A 20,674-nucleotide genomic window follows, 5' to 3' on the forward strand; every position below is an offset into this window, starting at 1 on the left:
CACATTCTTATAACACGAAGATGTATTCTAACTATACTAACTCACAGGTGAGCCACACTGGTTTCCACCTATGAATTTGTCAGTGTTCAGTGAGGCCTAGGGCCTTGGCATGAGCTGGCACCTAGTCTGCCAGCATCACAGGCATCTCTAAGGTTCTCTTTCTCCTTAATCCTAAAGGATTAGACTGCTTGATGTCCAGATTATGGCAGGAAAATACTTAATAGTTGAGCTGTTGCTTTTTTTTTTAAAAGCCCAAATTAACTTTGCTGCCATCACTGGGCATCTGATGTCTCAGATACCAGGGAGTCTATCTTTTGCTTCTTGTGTTCCATTTTACTCAGGGAAATCTTCCACACCTGTATCATGATAGCTAATTCCTAAGACAAAGCACTTATCTGTCTCCTATCATCAAGTCATCAGCCATACACAAGACACTCTACACAGTCAGTTGGGTGGAGATGGTGGACAGTGAGCTAGCCAATTAACCTAACGGACAAAGATTAACAGGACTCTGCAGAAGCAGCATCTCTAGCCTGCAAAATGAAGCCAGACCTGGTACTGAGCTTTCTCCAATCCCTTTATCCAAAGCTCTCTGAAACTCCATTGCAGTTGTGGAAGGGCTTTCTCTATAGAAACTTTTGAAGGATATATTTGAGTTTCTGCAGTACTCAGCCTTCTTTACTCCTCCTAAGGGTTGGACTATTACCCACGGAATATCGATGTCAGTGTCTTCTGTGGCAGAAATAGCTGCACCCGTATATGCATGCTGGAAATTGCCTATGCCTCAGATTTACTTTTATTTTTTTAATACAGTCTATTTAGCCAGGATAGTGATGCTGCTCCACCAAATAAGACAGAAGTGAAGTCTGTGATCCAACAAGGCTCTTGTATATAATTTCAGAAGCTATCAAACAGATTCAGTGGTGTTGTTTCCATTTGCTCTGTAGAAGAAACTATCCTCTGGTTTGGTGCAGAAAAATGAAGTCTAGCTCAGTGGTTCTCAACGTTTCCAGACTACTGTACCCCTTCCAGGAGTCTGCTTTGTCTTGCGACCACAACTTTCACCTCACTTAAAAACTACTTGCTTACAAAATCAAATATAAAAATACAAAAGTGTCACAACAAACGATTACTAAAAAATTGCTTTCATTTTTACCATATAATTATAAAATAAATTGATTGAAATATAAACATTGTACTTACATTTCAATGTATAGTATATAGAGAAATATAAACAAGTCATTTTCTATATGAAATGTTTGTACTGACTTTGATAGTGTTTTTTGTGTAGCCTGTTGTAAAACTAGGCAAATATCTAGATGAATTGATGTACCCTCGGAAGACCTATGCATACCCCCAGGGTACCCCAGGTACCACGTATCCCTGGTTGAGAACCACTGGTCTAACTCACTTGTGACATTATCACTATGAGGGAAGTACTCAGATGGTTTCAAGTAGTGTCCACTTCATAGATGGAAGACTAAGACAAAGGGACAAATTGAACACTAAAGTCCAGTGACATCAGTAGAGTTGCACCAGCTCCCATCAGGCCTTAATTTGCCTAATTAGGTCAATTCTGCTCTCTATTACCCTAATTAAACCCTATTGACTTCAGACTTAATAGGGATTCACAGATGTAATGGAGAGCAGATTTTGGTTCTAAAAGAATTTTTGAAGGCTGCTCTAGCTTTGAGACAATTTAGTTGTCAATCAGGATAAGCTCATCCAATGAGGGAGGTGGTGGGAATCCTTAGTAGTTCAATTTGTGAATACATCTGAAGGCACATTTGCAAACCCACTGAGTACTATACAAATAAAAACACTGGTTAAAAATGTAAAAAGTTTATTAACAAGAGCTTGGATCTTAAACTGTTTTCTGTTTAATATAAAAAGGAAACATTGCATTTGACTAAAGCTATTTGTACATTTGTAGGGTTACACAATGAAAAGTGCTGAATTCAATATCAATACCTGTTTAATATACTAGAAAAAGGAATCAGTATATCTTTAATATACTAAACATGCACACCCTTATATGTAAACTACATAATTTAAAAAAAGTGTTGTCAACTTTAAGTGATCATTGTGATTTGTTTAAATCCAGTCAAACTGAGTTACTGATTTGCACATTTTGCAGGATGTTACTCTTTCAAATTATACAAATGTTATCCAAAAATGAATCTGGTTCTTTATACTTTTACAATAGTTTGATATCCTAATCATCTTTACAAGTATTTTAATTACAGAATACAACCAATATACATTTTCTTAAAACATTCATACAGTTCAAATGTGCATGTTAAGCAAGATAAGACAGACAAATGAATTTCCAACACTTATGCCATTGTAGCTTAACTGATTGGTAGACTCCTGATTCTTTTAAATAACAGTTTAAGAAAAATATTGTAAGAAGCTGAGTAGTTACATTACAAAAATGCAAAAAGCCATAAAAATAACTCATGCAGTTCCTCAGTGAGGCATCCTACTGGAAATATATAAAATGTATCTATTTACATTGTATTTAATGTAAAAACATTAAGCAATATTTTCTATACTTTAATGTCACAAAAGTGGAGAAGTTTCCACACATTCTTAATGAAACTTTTTTTTAAATTTTGCATATACAGTAGTTGTGGTATGTAGTTCATCACTCCCAAGTAAAAACACCATCAGATGATTTAGGCACAAGATTTAGGTTGTTTACAAAACAGAAAGAGGGGTAGTTTATAAAAGATAGTATGAAGTGAGATATTTTGATAATTTAAAAAAAATCTAATGAAATGTTTAAATAAATGCTTCTCTGCAGTGTTATAAACAAGTATTGTGCTAATGCTGACAAACCAGAGTATAAAATTAACTAGGCAAGTGAAAGGTCAATCTCGTTTTCACTGCCTAGGCCAAGTACAAGTTAAATAGTATGTACAAAGAAAAGAAAGTTAGTGGCCTTTATTATTAGCAACACTGTACATTTTAAATATGTGGTTTAAATTCGTGAGTATCATGTTTATCTGTACTCTGTAGTACTGCTGGAAGTGCAGATAAGGATGCCATTATAAAAGAATCCAAAAGGGTGCCATCTCAGGAGTTTAGAACATTTTCAATTTGTAAATATTTCTTTTAAGACAAATTCACATTTTGCCTATAAACATATGGCATTTCCCCCTTCCCCACTCCGAATGCAACTCAAGCAAGCACTCTATAAACCCAAAGATTCATCTATAAATCTGAAACATACAGTGAATAGCAGATATTTCTATTAGAGACCTGATATGTCATTCCAGTGTTTAGAAGAAAAAGTGGGGGAAGAGGGGGCAGATGAGACAGTTTATAGTAGTTTCTATGTGCATCTTGAATAATGGTTGAAATCATCACTGAGCCAGTGTCGGATTTAAATGAGACACCATACTATGGTGAGAGCTGCCACAATGCCATTCAGTATCGCCATACTATAACCCATGTGGAAGGAATGCCCCGTCAGTCTCCTGGAGAGAAAAAAAGAATGCTAATGAATACAACAAAAACAGTAAGAATCAGAACTCACAATGAAATTACCCAAGGTATGTTAAGGCCTTTATGGTTCTAAAAGCAAAAACTATTTAAGAGGATTGGGAAGTGACATCTAGGTCTACAATTCGAGACAGGCTTAGGACAGTTGCTGGTCACACACCCTCTGATGGCTTTTCAGGGGATTGGGACTATCAGAAACGAGATAGATTCAGTTGGGCGCCTACTGAATTTCTGCCCATATTCACAAAAACCTCATAATGTGCATCCTTGTTTACTTCTCTGCTTAGACTACAGAGAAATGACTGGGCACCCCCTTCTTTTCTAGCCAGCATTAATATACTTATTACTACAAACAGGCAGTTCTGCAACCACTGGATCTTTCTAATTTACGAAGTACAGAGACTTTTGTCAAACAGTTAATGCAAGCTTTGTAAAACATAACCAAAACTATGTTCTCCTCAATTTTGTTGTTGCAGATTCTGCCACAAAATCTAAGTTTTCATTTAAAATATGCTATTATCTTTTATGGTTCTGAAGTTAGCCTTTCATATGTAAGCCCATGCAGTGTTAACTTTGAGTCTACAGACTGAAACGGTACCTTTGAGGTCTGAATGGACCCATTTGTTTCAATGTAATGCTAACTCAAAAACTTGATGATAATGTAAAATGACAATGATTTAACAGACCATTTTACGTTACATCCAGCTAACCTTTATATTCCTTATCAAGAATGGTGATTTTGGGAAAGTTGTATTCTTCTTCCCTTTAAGCTTTTGGAAGGTCAGGCTCACTTCTTAGTCTGTCTTTCTCTTCCTCTCCCCACATAAGAGTGCCAGTGGGCCCCCAAGAGAAACATACTTCCAGGATATGTAACATGCAGATGCTCAACTCCTTACTCTATCTGAGACAAGGCAGCATAGAGGGAAAAAAAAACTGATTCTGTGATTTGTGCTCTGCTGACCACGTTGAGCATATGGTGACTGAAACACAGCAAGAAGAAGAGTGCTGAACCTCTAGCAGGACTACCATGCCTGGTAACCGCATTTTTCAGTCACAGTACCTCATCACAGGTAAGTATGCCATGGAATGATTATTTAAAGGTGGATGGAATAGAGTACTTGCCTCTCCTTTTGCATTGTAAAAAGCAGCATTACAAAAACGTTTTCATCACATTTAAGTATTTAAATCAAAAGATGAGAACAAAGTGTGCAAACACAGCTTCAATAATTTTTAGTTTGGACATCTTTTAGAAAGTTTGGTCTGATGCGAAGACATTTTCCATTGTGTAATAAGTACTGCTGCACTATTGCTGAACAGTGCCAAACTCAAGCAGGTGTAGAGATAACATTTGGCACTATCCAATTGATTTAATTTCCCATGTGGCACCATATGGATTGCCAATTTGGTCTGCACACATGAATATCAAGGAAAAATACAAGACAAAAAAGCCGAGGTAATACAAAATTAAATTTTTCCTCTATTCAATAAAGATTTCATAACTAGTGATAGAAGTAGATATTTAAGTTAAAAGTCTAAGGCAGATATTAAAAAGAATAATTTTAGAAGCCAAACTTATTCATATTGAACAGAAATACTTGAGACAGTGAACATATGGAAAGTGCGTACTTGTCGAAAACTGAATATAGAAAATTACATTTTCCATTTACCTATTATTTCACCCTGCAGGCAATTCCTCAGTGCAATTAAAATACTATTTCGAGGACATCACATTTTAGTGATAGCATCTTCAGCAACTTTAACGCAATATTCTTTTCAGATATAGAACATTAAAAACAAATATTTTCCCATGCATGGATGCTTGCAGCCATCATCAGATCATCTCTCACATTTGACAATCTACCTACACTGATGTCAACATTGATTCTTTTAATCCTTCCACTTTCTTCATGTGCAAGATCAAGTTGCAGATCTGAAGATGTGCAATCATTTCAGTAAGTGAATTCTGTGCTATATTTGCAGAAAAATGTTAGGGGTGAAATTTTCAAAAGGGACTCAGTGACTTAGGAGCCTAAGTCCCAGTGACTTTCAGCAAGGTTTAGAAGCGTAGATCACTTATGAAAATGAGATTTCAAAATTTTGACATTTTTACCTTAAGACTTTTTTCAAGGTGAAGTCTTTCTTTGCAGCATCTATCCTTCTATCATTACAATCTATAAGACAATATTTTGCCACTGTCATCTGAATGTACCCAGGACATCCCTGTAACAGTCCTTCAATCAGCTCTTCAAAAAATCAGCTTAATTCAGGAGCAGTCTCTGTCACAGACACCCAAGAAATAGCAAAGACCAAATATCCCATTATTTTGTTTCCACTTCAACAGGAAAAGTTTCGTGTAATGACACATTTGATCTTGAAAAGTCAGAAAAAAGATTTGCTACACTTTTTGAAATGAGTACAAATCCTTTCCAGTTTGCTACTTAATTTTTCTACAGTAGAATTAAACATAGTCATGACTTCTGTTTTCTACCATTTCCTTTAACATTAGACTGGGGTGCCTAAGAAATTTATACATTTGATGCTGACAAATCATTAGACACGTATCACTCATTTGTAGTGTGGAAGCTATTAGTTACATTTAATACAGTTAGAATAAGAACCAGCCCTCTGCAAATTCAACAAGGAAATCTCAAAAGATGAAACAGCTTTTTATATAACCCTATTACCAAATGCATAGCCTACATTCCAGAAGTTTCTAGATTCTAGCAAACCAAGTCCTCTAACACTTCATAACTTCACCAACGCACTTCTACCCACTCTCCTTATCCTCTAGGTAGCTGTGTAACTTTAAACAGGCATAGCAAGAAGTTTGATAATCTCAGCCTTTTAATTTCTTAGAATACTTAAAGTTTTTATGCACACAGACTAAAATTAGAGTTTAATGATTCTAATATTAAAAAGCTTTCAAATAGGGTATGTTCACATACATACTTTAGTATCGGAAGTTCAAAAAGCAGAAACATTACCAGGCTGTCTTTTCAGGTAACAGGGGGAAAAGGAAGAGGTTTTCCCAATCTGGTGTATAAACCTTACCAAAGCTGTCTCAACTCCAAAGGAAGAATAGTCACAGCGTGGCAGACTTCTTCGTATTTAAGGATGACTACTACCCTCCTCCCTTTGTTAAACAAGGTATCAATAAGATCTCTTAATAGTGCCAAGCACATATCGTCTTTTAAAAAACTAAGATGGGCAACAGCATGAACTATAGATGATGGGCCTCAAGGAAACCAAAAACCATCCCTATAAAAAACCAGAGAGACACTGGAAGCCCATGACTTGCACACTACAAAGACCCAAAAGACTAATCTAGAGCTGATATAACTTTAGATGGCAATGCAAAGATCACAATAGTGATTACCTGAAGGAACTACTAATACGACAAAATAGTTTTTACATTGAAATAGTTCCTTGTCACATCTATTAGGGAGTGTAACTTTTGGCCTTGATCGTAACTTGTGTTTACACACAGAAAACCCATGTAAGAGAAGAATTCAAGCAGTTACTCATCTCTTCAGTCAGAACTCTAGCTGCTTCAAATCCTGCATATGACCCTCAAAGTGCATGGCCTCCAAGCACAAGAAGAAAACTAATTTCAACTGAATATGCAAGTGTTACGTTTCTGAAGAAATCCAATTTGTGGATTCAGATCATGATGCAATGAGAAATAAAAAGAAGGTACTCCAAAAAGTGAAATCAGAATCCATAACAATGCTGTATTAGTCTTGCAGAAACAGTATACAATCTATCAAGCAATGAATTCTCCTCTTGAAGCACACAGGCTATACTTAGACAGTAATCAAACTGAACTGCACAAGTTATTGCCTAATTTATCCTTCAGGATTTTTAAAAAAAGCTTCCTTCATACTAAATATAACGTTAACTGGGCTGTAGTTTACAAAGACTTTTCTAAAAACGTGGCAGGTGGAGCAGAAACCTTGTTGGGTTGGTTCTTTTCGATCTACAATGAAGTTTTTTTTAGACACAAGTAAAATGTCCACAAAACATCTTTAATTTCTTTCCCTACCACTATTAATATTCTAGATTAAAAGAGTGTGGCTCTAGTGTCTTGTTAGTTGCGCTGGGCATTTTATTCTTGTGCTTTCCTCTTTAGCTTCATTATTTGTCCTTTAAATCATATTTCAGCCAAGCCAAGCTTAAAAGTTCCCACACGCAGAAAATGTAAAATAATAAAATAGCAATCCTAGTTATTTTTTAAAAAACAAAACCTCTTTTCTTTTACCTCTTTTGTCTAAAGATTTCAAAGCATTATAAAACATTTTTTCATGGTATTACAGCAGATACCATTTGTTTCTTTGACTTTTAACATGGTTCTCTTGAGATTTTTTTTTAAATGTTAATGCACCAGGACCATTTCTCTCTTGTTTTCAAGATTTATTTTTGAATCAATACTGCAATGTTCATAGAAGGCAAGTGGTAGGAGTAAATATATGGATTACTTGATTAGTTCTTGGGTTTCAGAACCACTTAGGCCACATGGACATGGTGGGAAATGAGCTATGTTATTATTTATAAGCAAAATGCTTCATTTTGAATCTCTATCACAATGGGAAATTACTTATTTTTATTAAATGTGAACAAGAATTCTACCAAAAATGTGAAAAATTCTAGCACCTGGGAATTATAAACATAAGCAAGTGATTTTATGAAAAGCTAAGACCAAAAAAAGCCAGCTGACTATTTGGAAACAGAGAAATTCACATATGGCACATAAAACCACCAACCTACTTTTATGTATTACTAACACAGTAGTACTAATACAGGGGCTAGTACCAATGCTAGTATAGGGGCTAGAGCAGTGGTTCCCAACCTTTTTGGCTTGAGGTCCACAGGTATCATTTTTACAACCCTGAAGGGCCACCAGTCTCCGCTAGCACTTCCCCCCACTCCCGCACTGCAGCTAGATGGAATGAGTTAGCAAGGAGGCTGCCTCCTCACTGATCGCCTGTCCACCTGGCTGCAGCAGGGAAACCGCACACGTCCTGTAGGCCCATGCGCTCCGCTTCATCTGGATCCCTAGGCAGTGGCTGCCTTCTGCAGGGGGATAGGAGATCAGTGCTCCCCTCCAGCAGGGACCCCAGTACCTGGGGACCCAGGCAGAGCACTTTGTTCTCTGCTGGTGCTGGGAGAGGGTAGTGCTGATCTCCTGTCCTCTTGGCTACAACAGGGAAACCACATGCATCCTATAGCTCCCTGCGCGCCACCTGGGTCCTTAGGCAGCAGCTCCCTTTTGCAGCCAGTGGGAGGGGAGTGGCAGGCCACTTTAAAAGACCCAACGGGCTACTTTAAAAGACCTGGCGGGCCACAAATTGGGAACCACTGGGATAGAGCAGTGATAATATTGAGCCAGGGACTGAATGGGAGTGGAGGTGCAGGGACATACGGGGACAGAGGCAGATGTGCTTGATTGAATGGGAGAGGCTGCGGTCAGCCAGGGCCTGCATAGGGGAGGCTCCCCAACTCCCCCCAAAACTGTTCCATACTACTTCCACCCACACCCAACAACCCTCAAGGTTCACTCACAGGCTCCTTCCCAGCAATTACGTCCTTTGCCCTCAGCTCTTCCATTACTCGATTCCCCAAAGCCTTTGCATTGCTTTTGAGGGATGCAGAAAATATATTTCTGTACTGTAGTTTAAATGAATTATTACTCAGAGTTCTGTATTAATATATCTAATAAGGAACTTATTCATTAAAAAACATTTCCTGAATGTTTTGCCTTGTCTGTATTGTTACAGACATACTTGCTGACAGGTATTTTGAAGTAAATTACCAAAATCATTGAAACTGGAATGATTATATTGTGTTATTTTGACAAATAAAAAAATTTGCAGAATTTTAAAATACTGTGCACAGAATTTTTAATTTTTTGGCACACAATTACCACCAGGAGTAACAATTTCTTCCAGCATTAATGGCAGCTCCAGAACTGGCTATAAGGAGCAAAAGCCTGCTTTTTAAAAAAGCATCTATTGATTTCAGATGCTTTAGTTTTTTCTTTATCTACCACAGACACCAAGGGCCTGATTTTCCAGAGGTGATGAGGAACTATGATTTTAACTGACTTTGCTGAAAGTTATGGATGTTCAGCGCCACTACAAACAGGGCCCTATGTGTCTCAAGTCGAACATTCAGAGGCACCCAAGTATATCAACTAGAAATGTAGGCTTAACTCAGCAGGTAAAGAAAAGTTTCTGGTATTCAAATAAAAATGAACATGTTTTGTTATAACCCGTTCGGTGAAGAGAGATTTCAGCCTGCTTAATACCATGGCAACATACCATTAAACATCCTTTTTAATCTTCATTAGGACATTTGAAATGTTAAGTATTCCAGTAAGGCTTTCATTTTAACAAAATCCCTTGTTCTCTCTTTTCCTTTAGCTGGAGAGATTTTTAAAAGGAAAAAAACCTCTTGTTTTATAGTCTCTTAGATGGTAATAACTTACTTTTGTGGAAAAGAGAAAAAGTTAATTGTGATAGGCTGGAGCTGTCCTCATTGCTGTTGTTTCCTAAGATTAACACACAAGAGGAAAGAGAAAAGAACTGTAAAGACAGAAAATAAAGCTTCTGTCTTTGGTGTTGATTCTCACTTGCAACCTCACTGTTGGAAAAAAACATAGTTCAAGCACATGTCTATCAGCCACTTCAAGAGCTGACAAACCCATAAGCGTTGGGCTGTTTAGGACACGGCTTTTAGTAATCTCTTTCTGGTCACAGGCTCACAGCAATGTTGCAAAATGCAGACTTGGCTGTCTAAGCCAAAGTCTTATTAGAAAAAAGGGGAAAAGGCGAGGGATAGGAAAGAATAAGATAGGGAAAAAAAGGGACATATGTATGGGAGGGAAGGAGACAATCTCACATCCCAGATGGTTGCTGGGATTCAGCTGCAGCCAGCAGAGGTGGCGATGTCATCTGGGTCCCTCTCTCTGGTCAGGACATCTCTCAGGATCAGGATGATGAAGGCCTGAGGTCCCAGGAGATGGTGAGGTGGCAGCCATTATGAAGTTTTTCTCCAAAAATCTTTAAGGACCCCAAAAAGGAGTGATGGGTAGTGGATCAGCCTGTCTTCTCACTGGTTTGTCCACCAATTTGGCCTACTTTCTGACACACCAGTTTTGGTTCACTGATTTCTGGTCTCATTGTGGTCTTGTTTACAAGGCATAATCTTTAACAGTCCTTGAATTACATCATTAAGTCTTTTTGTTTGGACTAATTTAATCTCTTCTGCAGCTTTTCCCATCAACAAGTGTTATAAGTTATTTTATGAACTTACTTTTATTTTTTTTAAACACAGTTGAGCTCACAATTTGGGTAAATCTGTAGGCCCAGTTAGTGCAACAAACTTAAAGTACTTGTTTCCTCCACGTTCAGGCCACATTACCCTATATTCCAGTTTTGATGTCCTTGCTAAATTCAGATCTGCTGTTCAGTACAATGGATCAATCTGAATGCAACTTGCTCTTTGTTTGACATTCTTTCATGATGGCTGGCAGTGCAAGCAGGGAGAACACGGTGGTGTAGTGTTCGGTGTTTTTTGTCCCTTACCTCCACATCCATTGTAAAGTGCACAAAAAATGGAGGTTGGAGGCTTGGACTAGATAATTCAATGTCTGTGGACTTCCAAAGTCCCAACTACTGGAAAACTACAGTGGATTTGTCAGAGGCAGGGAATAACAGAGGGAAATGTACTCAGTGAAGCTCAGGAAAAAAAAAGTAGGTGCGAGGAGAGTTCTGAGGAATAACTAAAGGTGCTTACACCACATGACAGAACAACAAAACTGGGGAGTTAGGTGCTGCGCCTTTCTTCTAACCAGTCCCTTGGGCCCAGCTGCAAAAAAAGGTCTTTCATGCTGTTTCAAATTGTCAAAGATGGATTCGTCCAAAAAAGTTAAAATCTCTCATGTCCAAGCTTGGTTATTTTTCAAAATGTGTCTGAATTAAGTTTAATGTAATTCTTTACTAACAAACCAGTATTTTACAACCAGTACTGTATTATATATATATGCTTCAATCAATTTCTTTTCAGTATACGTTGAGAAATTCCTTAAACTCAAGACTTTGGACCCTAACCATTCTTATCTACACTGAAAAAAGAAACCATATAACTATTTAAAACCCACTATAAGTGATGTACAAATGATATTTAATAGTATTTTGTTATGATTTATTAAAAAGTATTAAAATATAACAGTTAGCAGTAGAACTCTAAAATATACTTTTAAAGGTTTTCCAAACCAGGTGCTTGTAGTTTGGTTACTGAATTTCAAGGTAAACACACCCTGAAACTCAACAGAGGAGATGCTTAATACCCTTCGGGTTTGGAAGTTATTTTGTGTGCAAGCACCCACCCTGCTGGCCAGATTATAAAATGCATTGCTTTGTGTGCCATTTTTTGAAAAAGAATTTCTGTTGGATAAATTGTTGTGTGACTATAAGGTTGTAAAGTTATCTCAGTCCAATTTAAAAGAGTAACTAGCCATCGAGGTATTTTTATATCATTTTTTATTTTTATATTATCTGAATTTTAAATATATTTCCAAGAATAATCTGTAAAAAAAATTTTAAACCAAAAACACTCAAATGAAGTTAAAACTACTCTAACTAGCTTAATGTTCCACAGTAACAAGAAAGCCAGTTTTCTTCCCCCTCCCAGTTCTGTATTTAAAAGCATAGAGTAGCTGACTTTCTCCAACGAAAGAAATAAAACATATACATTTACACTTTTAAAACAAATAATTCAATTAACATATGAAGAACTGAAAAAAAGAGAATGAAATATAGTTTCAAAACTGACCCAACATGAATATACAACATATTATCCCTACTATAGGGACTGTTCATTTTATAAAGCATAGAAGACTTGCTTAGAAGGCAGTCTTAGACAAGTATTTTTAACATTAAAAATGATCAAACATCTGCCTAACATCCCTTGATGCATGATACATACACTTACTTTTACTTTTTTTGAATGGTGTTTAGTGTGGCAGTTAAACAGGTATCTTTGTATTCTTATGAAAATTTGTCTTAACATTTTTTTCCATTATTGGCAAAAGATTAGTCAGTGAAGGACATTTTTACCTGACTACAAAAATTTTCAGAGAGTCAATTAACACCAAAAATGCTGACAGACACCAACTCAAATACAAGTCAGTTTCAAAAGATGAGTGAGAATTGGTTACAGGTATTACACTTGCCACCAAGCCGGTCTGCTAATTTTTGTGGTTTTAGTCATATTTTTCTACTCTAAAACATGTTTTACTTGAATCTTTCATGCAGCAATATGTAACAAAACCAGAAATTTTTTATAATCTTTCATTTTGATAAAACTCAGATTTCAGCTGTAACAGCAGTAGATAAAGTTTTCAGAAATAAGTGTAAATTTAAGTTCATTGCATCCATTTAAAGAAAGTCACCATGTAAACATTAAATATTTTTACTTGAAATGCTGTATTTCTATATTTAACATAATATTCAATGAACTTGTTAGATATTATATTTCTACATATTAGAGTTTCTCTCAAGCAAACTTTCTAATTAAATAATTCAAAGGAATTTTGAAACTCTTCTTGATTTCCAGCTATGGCCTCAGCTTCTTGGTTTCAGACAGGGTTTTTGCTCCAATATCATGAATAGGAGTCAGAGGATTCCCCCCCCCCCAAAAAACAAACAAACAAACAAACAAACCATACACACCAACAAAATACATCAAGCTCTTCCCTCCAACCAGAAAACTGAGGCAAGGCTGGGCATCAGTTTACAGGCTAGTTTTAAAACCACAGTTTATTAGAAGTATTACTGTTAAACAGTCAAGTTGTTTTGGAATGGTCCAGAACCATTCTAATCTTAATACACTAGTTCTAGATCAGAATTGCTTATTTTATTACTGCTTAAATTAACAGTAACAAAAATGAGAGATACTAGATAATGAAATTTGACCTGGCAATAACTAAAGTAATTGTAAAACCTCTCTTTTTCAAGTAAGTTCACAACAAGAGAAGCCAGAATCACTAGTGTCTATGTACTTTGATATATTTTCAAAGAGTTCAAGTTGAGATTCAACTATCTTAAAGCACTTCTATGAAAGGTCAAATCATTCCAATTTTAGAAACCTGTATTTGTAGTAACCAAATTTACTTCCAAATGCTTATATAGTTATGAAAGTACAACCAAACTTTTCTCAAGTTTATCCTGGCAGAGGGGATGCTAGTCACCTCAAATTTTGTCTCAAGTGTAAGAACTAAAATTAAATAAAAGCCATTTATATATATAAATAAAATAAATAAATAAATAAAAATCAGGATACGCAAAAGTCTCTTAAAATACTAGAAGTTGTCTAATAATGTGTGGTTAGTTTAATGTGGTCTGTTTAATAAGCTTGCTTTATTATAGAAATCCTAACTTTCCTCTACCAGATTGCTTCATCAACCTGCTTTATCATATCCATGGACTTTACTTTATTTGATGTCGTTAAGATTTGTATTAAAAACAAAATAGATTTCAGCAGACTACTTCCCATGTAGGTAGTCAAAAGAGCTACAACTGGAGCAAACAGTATCCACCTTTGACAGGCAAGACCAGCCTGTCTAATTTTAATTCACTTGGAGGTATATTTATTTTTTAATCTCTATTACCTGTAAACCAAGGATTGGAATGCTTAATGAATAATTTAGTATTCAGTAAGGTCAACTTAATTTGTAGTGTAGGCTTGCCCTAAGTTATGTTGACATACAGCCACTGCAGTTATTGAATCAGTTTTACATGTCCACACTGCACTCCTTGTGTCGAAGGTGTGTCTCCTCATCAGGAGCACTTGCACCAATGCAACTGCCAGTGTGGAGCAATGCGGGACCGTTTCTGAAAAGCAGCAACAGCTGATGTAAGCAACACAGTGGCTACGCTGACAGTGCATCAACCTAGCTACATTGACTTAAAGCGCTATGCCTCTCGCAGAAGCAGAGTTATTAAGTCAGTGTAGAGGGCAAGTCACATCGGGGGGAAGCTACGTTTTAGACGCTTACAGCGTTAGGTTGACATAAGGTACTGTGCATCGACCTAACTCTGTAGTGTAGACCAGGTCTAAGTGTTCATTTACCCCTACTCCAGGAAAGACATTAAGACTTTCTTTAACCAAAAGGGAGAAAGTTACTTACATCGATGTTCTAAAGTGTACTTAGTTTTTTTGGAATCTGTTTGCCCAGAGGACAAAGAATATCAGATATTAAGTCAACTGTGCTAAATATTTTCTCAGCATTAGGACATATGCCCAGAAAACCTTGAAGCCAGTTCCTGTGTCCTCAAGATCAGTTAAGGCAAATGAAAAGAGCAACATGAAACATGAACAACACGGCTCATACTGTATCTTATGAATAGTTAGGCTGCCAATCCAATCTTTGCAATTTCATCTATTTTTTAATATATACTTACTTGAATCGTGCAGGTGAAAGTGGAGTTGGAGGAAACATTCCTGGTTCAAAGGAATCAAAATAAGTCACCGTCCAAGAGAAGCTGCAGCATGAGAGCCCTGTCATCAAAGCTAGAATAAGCAGACCCCAAAATCCTTCACAGGAGGGATAAAGAAAAGTTGGCATAAGTATAACACTGAATTTCAGAAGATTTTCATAGAACACAGCTTTGCAATATAGCTAGGGCCCTGGTCGCAACCGTGATATAGGGGTGTCCTGCGATTGTCACCCTCAATCTAAAACGGCTCTATGTTTTTTAGATTTGATTGTCAATAGGGGTGAAGAAGAAAATATAACTGAATACATGTAGCAAATTTTTAACCAAAAAACCTATCTCCAGGCTTAGTGGGTTTTTGTACTAGCATGTCTCTTCTAGTTATCTGCATTTAAGTTCTCTTAGGTCACAATAAAGTAATCAATTCCTTAAACTTAGTCCCTACTTAGCCATATCAGAGAATACATCACAATTCATCAGTGGAGAATGACTGAAGTGCATAATGAAAGTGATGCCAGTTTATATAGCTTCTCCCTGTTGCTATTATCCTTTCTTTCATGAGCACTAAATTCAACACTTGCTAAATAATTGTAAGCCTTTTAAATTCCATCACACCTCACTTTAAAAGGGGTCAGAGTAGTAAAGAAGCAGTGCTGCTCACTCCTTACTGTACCCTCTCCCCAAGATGTTCTGCAGATGCTACTTTAGACTATTCAGAAGTGATGCTGACAACCATACTCAAGCTCTCCTGGGCCAGCAAGGTGGTAGGTAAGGAATCTGAGGCTGAGAATCTCACCCAAATCTAGCATGCATAAATTAAAAAAAAAACCCAAACCTTTATACACTAAGAAATATTATATAAAATATGTTGTACTTATATAGCCTAATATCCAATAATCTCCATTTGTTTTATATAGCATAATGAATTAAGCTTCACGACGTTTGTTAAGGTATGCAATTGCTACTATGGTTGTTAAAAGCTGAGCAATAGAGGTAATGTGATTTAGAGTGGGTTAAACAGGAAGTCTGTGGCACAGCCAGAAATAGAAGCCAGATCTGACTTCTGATTTGACACTTAAATCACAAGAATCCGCCTATCATTGGTGATTCCTCCCATCACTGGATACACGTACTTTAAGGACACTTTGCAAAATAGCCTCTTCAGTGCAAAGGATTGGGCCTTCTGTGTGAGGATTTTTTTCCATTTAGAAACCACCACACTTGTTTGTACCCTCATTGAAAAAACTGTGTTGTGCTGATGTATCTGCAGGATTACAGGTGTGAATACAAAGAATGGGTTTATTTTAGTTATGAAAGAAGTGAAGTTAAATCAAGAAGATACCAGGAATTGTGAATGCATGCATTTAGAGAGCTTAGTTTATACACAAACTAATAGATTACCTACTAAGAGTACAGCAGAGGACAGAGGGCCAGGATGGTCTTGGTGATTGTGTAATGCTCAGAGATATTAGAAAGACTACAAACAGAGAAAACTCAATGATAATGGGGGATATTTAAAAAAAAAAAAAACAGAGGACCAAAAATATGCCACCACAGCTAAACAGAGCAAGAGATGGCTAGCTGTTAAAAGGCCTCCTATAAAAATTGGAAGCGAAATCTTAGTGAGGAAAATAGAAAGAAGCATAACTTCAGTAAGTCAAGTATTAAAGGTATAAGCAGGCAAGCCAAAAAAGAATTTAAACAGCAATGAGCAAAAGACAAAAAAACCTAATGATTAAAAATATTTTTAAAGTACATCAGAAGCAAGAAGCCTGCCAAACAATCAGTGGGGCCACTGGAGAATCAAGGTGACCAAAACCAAAAAAAAAACAAACCAAAAAAAAACCAAAAACCAAGCACTCAAGGAAGACAAGGCTGTTGCAGAGAAGCTATATGAATTCTTTGCATCAGTCTTCACTGCAGAGGATATGAGGGAAATTTTCACACCTGAGCCATTCTGTTTAGGTTACAAATCTGAGCAACTGTCCTATTTTGTGGTTTGGAATGGATGTTTGCATCAACAGAGGAGGTTTGGGAACAGACTGATAAATTAAACAGTAATAAGTCACCAACCAGGACAAGATGGTATTCACCCAAGAGTTCTGAAGGAACTCAAATAAAAAATTTTAGAACTACTAACTGTGGTATGTAAACTATTGTTTACATCAGTCTCTGTATCAGATATCTGGAGGGTAATTAATGTAACACTAATTTTTTTAAAAAAGCTTCAGAAGAGATTCTGCCAATTACAGGCCAGTAAACCTAACTTCAGTACCAGGCAAACTGGTTGAAACTATAGCAAAGAACAGAATTTACAGAACAAATTGTGTTAATCTATGTGTCTGATAAGGGAAATCACGACTCACAAATCTATTAGAGCTCTTTGAGGAGGTCAACGAGAATGTGGATAATGGTGATCCAGTGGCTATAGCGTACTTGGACTTTCAGAAAGCCTTTGATAGCCCTGGTCTACATTTACCAGGTGATTGGGCGGCAGTCGACGGGAGTTATGCAAACTACATGGAGTAGCTTGCATAACTCACGTCAACTGCTCTGCTTCCCTTCTGCGTGCTATCTACACTGCACTGCGCCAACGGGAACAGCGTTCCTGTCGACGCAGCACTACGTTACTTGAGGGGTGGATTTACTCAGTTGACTTCCTGATCGATTGAGTGGGTCTACACTGACCGCTCAATCAATCCAGAAAGATTGATCTGGCGGCGGCGAATTTGCCGCTGTCAGTATAGACATGGCCATAAGGTCCCTCACCAAAGGCTTTTAAGCAAAGTAAGCAGTCATAGGATAAGAGGGAAGATAATCTCATGGACTTGGTTAAATAGAAGGTAGGACTAAACAGTCAGTTTTCAGAATAGAGAGAGGTAAATAGTGGGGTACCCCAAGGATTGTTACTGGGACCAGTGCTGTTCAATATATTCATAAATCATCTGGAAAAAAGGCAAAATTTTCAGATAATACAAAATTATTCAAGAGAGTTAAGTCCAAAGTAGACTGTGAAGTTACAAAGGGATCTCACAAAACTAGGTGACTGGGCAACACAGATGAAATCCAGTGTTGATAAATGCAAGGTAATGCACATTGGACAACATAATCCCAACTATACATACAAAATGATGAGCTCTAAATTAGTTGGTACCACTCAAGAAAGAGCAAGGTCATCATTGATGATTCTAGAAAACATCCACTCAATGTGCAGCAGCAGTCAAAAAACCTAACAGAAGTTTAGGAACCATTAGTAGATAGTAAGACAATAAATATCATAATGCCATTATATAAATCCATGGTACATCCATCCACACCTTGAATACTGCATGCAGTTCGGGTCACCCCATCTTAAAAAAGATATTAGATTTGAAAAGATACAGAGAAGGGCAACAAAAATGATTAGGGGTATGGAATAGCTTCCATATGGAGAGAGGTTAAAAGTGTGGAGAAAGTGAATAAAACATTATTTACCCCTTCACATAACACAAGAACCAGGAGTCACCTAATAAAATTAACAGGCATCAGATTTAAAACAAGCATAAGGAAGTACTTCTTCACACAACACACAGTCAACCTGTGGGAACTCGCTGCCAGGGAATGTTGTGAAGACTAAAAGCAAAACTGGTTTTAAAAAGAATTAGATAAATTAATGGAGAATAGCTCCATCAATGGCTGTTAGCCAAGGTAGTATATCACTTGATGATTACCTGTTCTATTCATTCCCTCTGAAGCACCTGGCATTGGTCACGGTTGGAAGACAGGATACTGGGCTAGATGGACCATTGGTCTGACCCAGTGTGGCCGTTCTTATGTCAACTTCTTAAGAATTAAGGTCAAGTATATGCATGCACTTTATGTCATTTTCAGCTAGTTAAGGCAGTAAATTCTCAACTTCTCCTTCCTTCACCACCAAATTTTTTTTAAGCAAGTCACATATTCCTCAGAGAAAATTATATATCTACCAAAGTGAAAGAACCAGTTATTTGTTACCCAAGAACAAAACAAAAAAAGCAGCTTTTTCATGGTTAGATTTCCAACTTTCAACAAAATACCCTTACCTATGAAATAATAAACAGAAAATAATTTCTTCTTAATTCCAAATTTTATGAATAAATGCTGAGAAGTATGTACTTATTATGCAAGTTCCTTCTGAGCTCTCTCCATGGATTGGGTTTTGGCTACCCAAGACACTCTCCATCACTTGCTATGCAGCAGGTATGGTCAGCAGATGCAGTCAAGTACACATGTGCTAGCAATAAATGAACAAAGACACAAGTTCCCCTCCTTGTCCTAAAGAACCTGAGTGTTTCCTATATGGTTGTTTAAGACAAGGTGGCTTTTTAAAGCTTCGCTTGAACTGTAGAAGCAGTGAAAGACTATCCATACCTAGCAAGCCAGTTTCTATACCATCTTCGTTCTTCTCTTTTTGAGAGTGCAAATCTACAGAAAGAGAGATCGGTTATGAAGTGTTTTCTAACACAGAGCAATTTCAGAAAACATCAGCGTGTGCTTCCTGTGCAGCAGCTACCCAATAAAAGGGTATGAACAGGGCTGGTTCCCTGACAGTATTGTAGTTACAGGAAATGAGCGAGGAGACATCCAGCATATTCCTGGCTGGTCCAGCGCAAGTCTGGTCAGCTTGAGCGCTTACATCAGGCTCACTCCCAGGTCGGGCAGCCAGCCCGGCCTATCCCTCACTATGCTTAGGGCAGGCTTGACACCAGTCAGGACTGCAGGGACCCGGCAGCCAGCCAGCCAGAGCTGCCGAGGCAGCAGCAGATACCTACAGCCCAAAACTACATTCCGGCGCCTCCGCCAAGCGTGCGCCCTCTACCACGGCAGCCGCGGCGCTGATCTCGCACTGGCGAGAGCCGAATTCAATCCCCAGCGAGTCCGTGACTGGAGGAGCCAGCTCAGCGCCCGGGCTGCGAGCAGGACCGATCCTCCCCCAACTCCCGGCGGCAAAGCAAGGCCCGGCCCTCGGGGCGCGGGTAAAGGGGGTCCCCTCACCTCTGAGCACAATGCAGGCGATGGCCAGCAGGAAGGCGAGGACGGAGACGGCCAGGAGGCAGCACAGTACCGAGCAGGCCCGGGCCGGCCAACGCCTCCCCCCCGGCGGAGCCATCAACACGCCATTCCGCTTATAGGGCGGGGGCGGCCACGGGGCCCCGGCCCGGGACACACCAACACCGCTCGCTGCAGCCACCTCCTCCTGCAGCAGCTCGGCCTGCAGGCTCCGAGCCACCGCCCCGCCGCCCAGCCAGGGGGTCCCGGGGGTCTCCCCTCGCCTGCTGAGCCCGCTGCCGCCCACCGCCAAGGACATGATGGCGCACCCCGGCGCGACCCACCCGGCAGCAGGGACGGGGAGGCGCGAAAAACCCGTCTAGACTCGACTGGCAGCTCGAGGTCATTGGGCAACTTGGAGCTGCTGCGTCACCAGGCACTTACCAACCCAAGCGACCGGAGGAGGGGCCGACAGGAGAGAGGCTACCAGCAACTGCTGACCCGGAACGGGAATGGAAAAGACTGAACCCGGCACGTACCAACTCATGGCGGGGAAGGGGAAGACGAGATAGCGTCTGTAACTAGGCTCCTACCAACTCGCACCTGAGGGTGGGTCGCGTGTCGCGTATGACGAATCCTTAATAGAAGACTGAGGAAAGAGCACT

At 38.6% G+C, this 20,674-nt stretch overlaps 1 protein-coding gene across 1 annotated transcript; it reads right to left on the reverse strand.

Annotated features, from left to right (window-relative positions):
* Positions 1 to 1,826: 1,826 nt before the first annotated feature.
* ARL6IP6 (ADP ribosylation factor like GTPase 6 interacting protein 6) lies at positions 1,827 to 20,429 on the reverse strand. The gene is made up of 4 exons (XM_067549433.1): positions 20,016 to 20,429; positions 19,392 to 19,445; positions 14,970 to 15,102; positions 1,827 to 3,482 (listed from the first exon to the last, which is right to left on the reverse strand). Exons 1-4 carry the CDS (start codon positions 20,326 to 20,328, stop codon positions 3,389 to 3,391), a joined length of 594 nt encoding a protein of 197 aa, XP_067405534.1. The 5' UTR covers positions 20,329 to 20,429; the 3' UTR covers positions 1,827 to 3,388.
* Between the last annotated feature and the right edge of the window lie 245 nt (positions 20,430 to 20,674).

Source organism: Emydura macquarii, unplaced genomic scaffold (assembly GCF_026122565.2).
Source record: "Emydura macquarii macquarii isolate MOO-44397 ecotype Brisbane River unplaced genomic scaffold, CSIRO-AGI_Emac_v2 contig_1253, whole genome shotgun sequence".
In the NCBI taxonomy this organism is placed as follows: Eukaryota; Metazoa; Chordata; order Testudines; family Chelidae; genus Emydura; species Emydura macquarii.

Coding starts and splice junctions, on each gene's coding strand:
- ARL6IP6 (XM_067549433.1), bottom strand. CDS start 20,328: ATGTCCTTGGCGGTGGGCGGCAGCGGGCTCAGCAGGCGAGGGGAGACC. Junction 19,446..20,015: donor CGCCTGCATTGTGCTCAGAG/GTGAGGGGACCC, acceptor CTCTTTCTGTAG/ATTTGCACTCTCAAAAAGAG. Junction 3,483..14,969: donor CTTTCACCTGCACGATTCAA/GTAAGTATATAT, acceptor TTTTCTCTCCAG/GAGACTGACGGGGCATTCCT.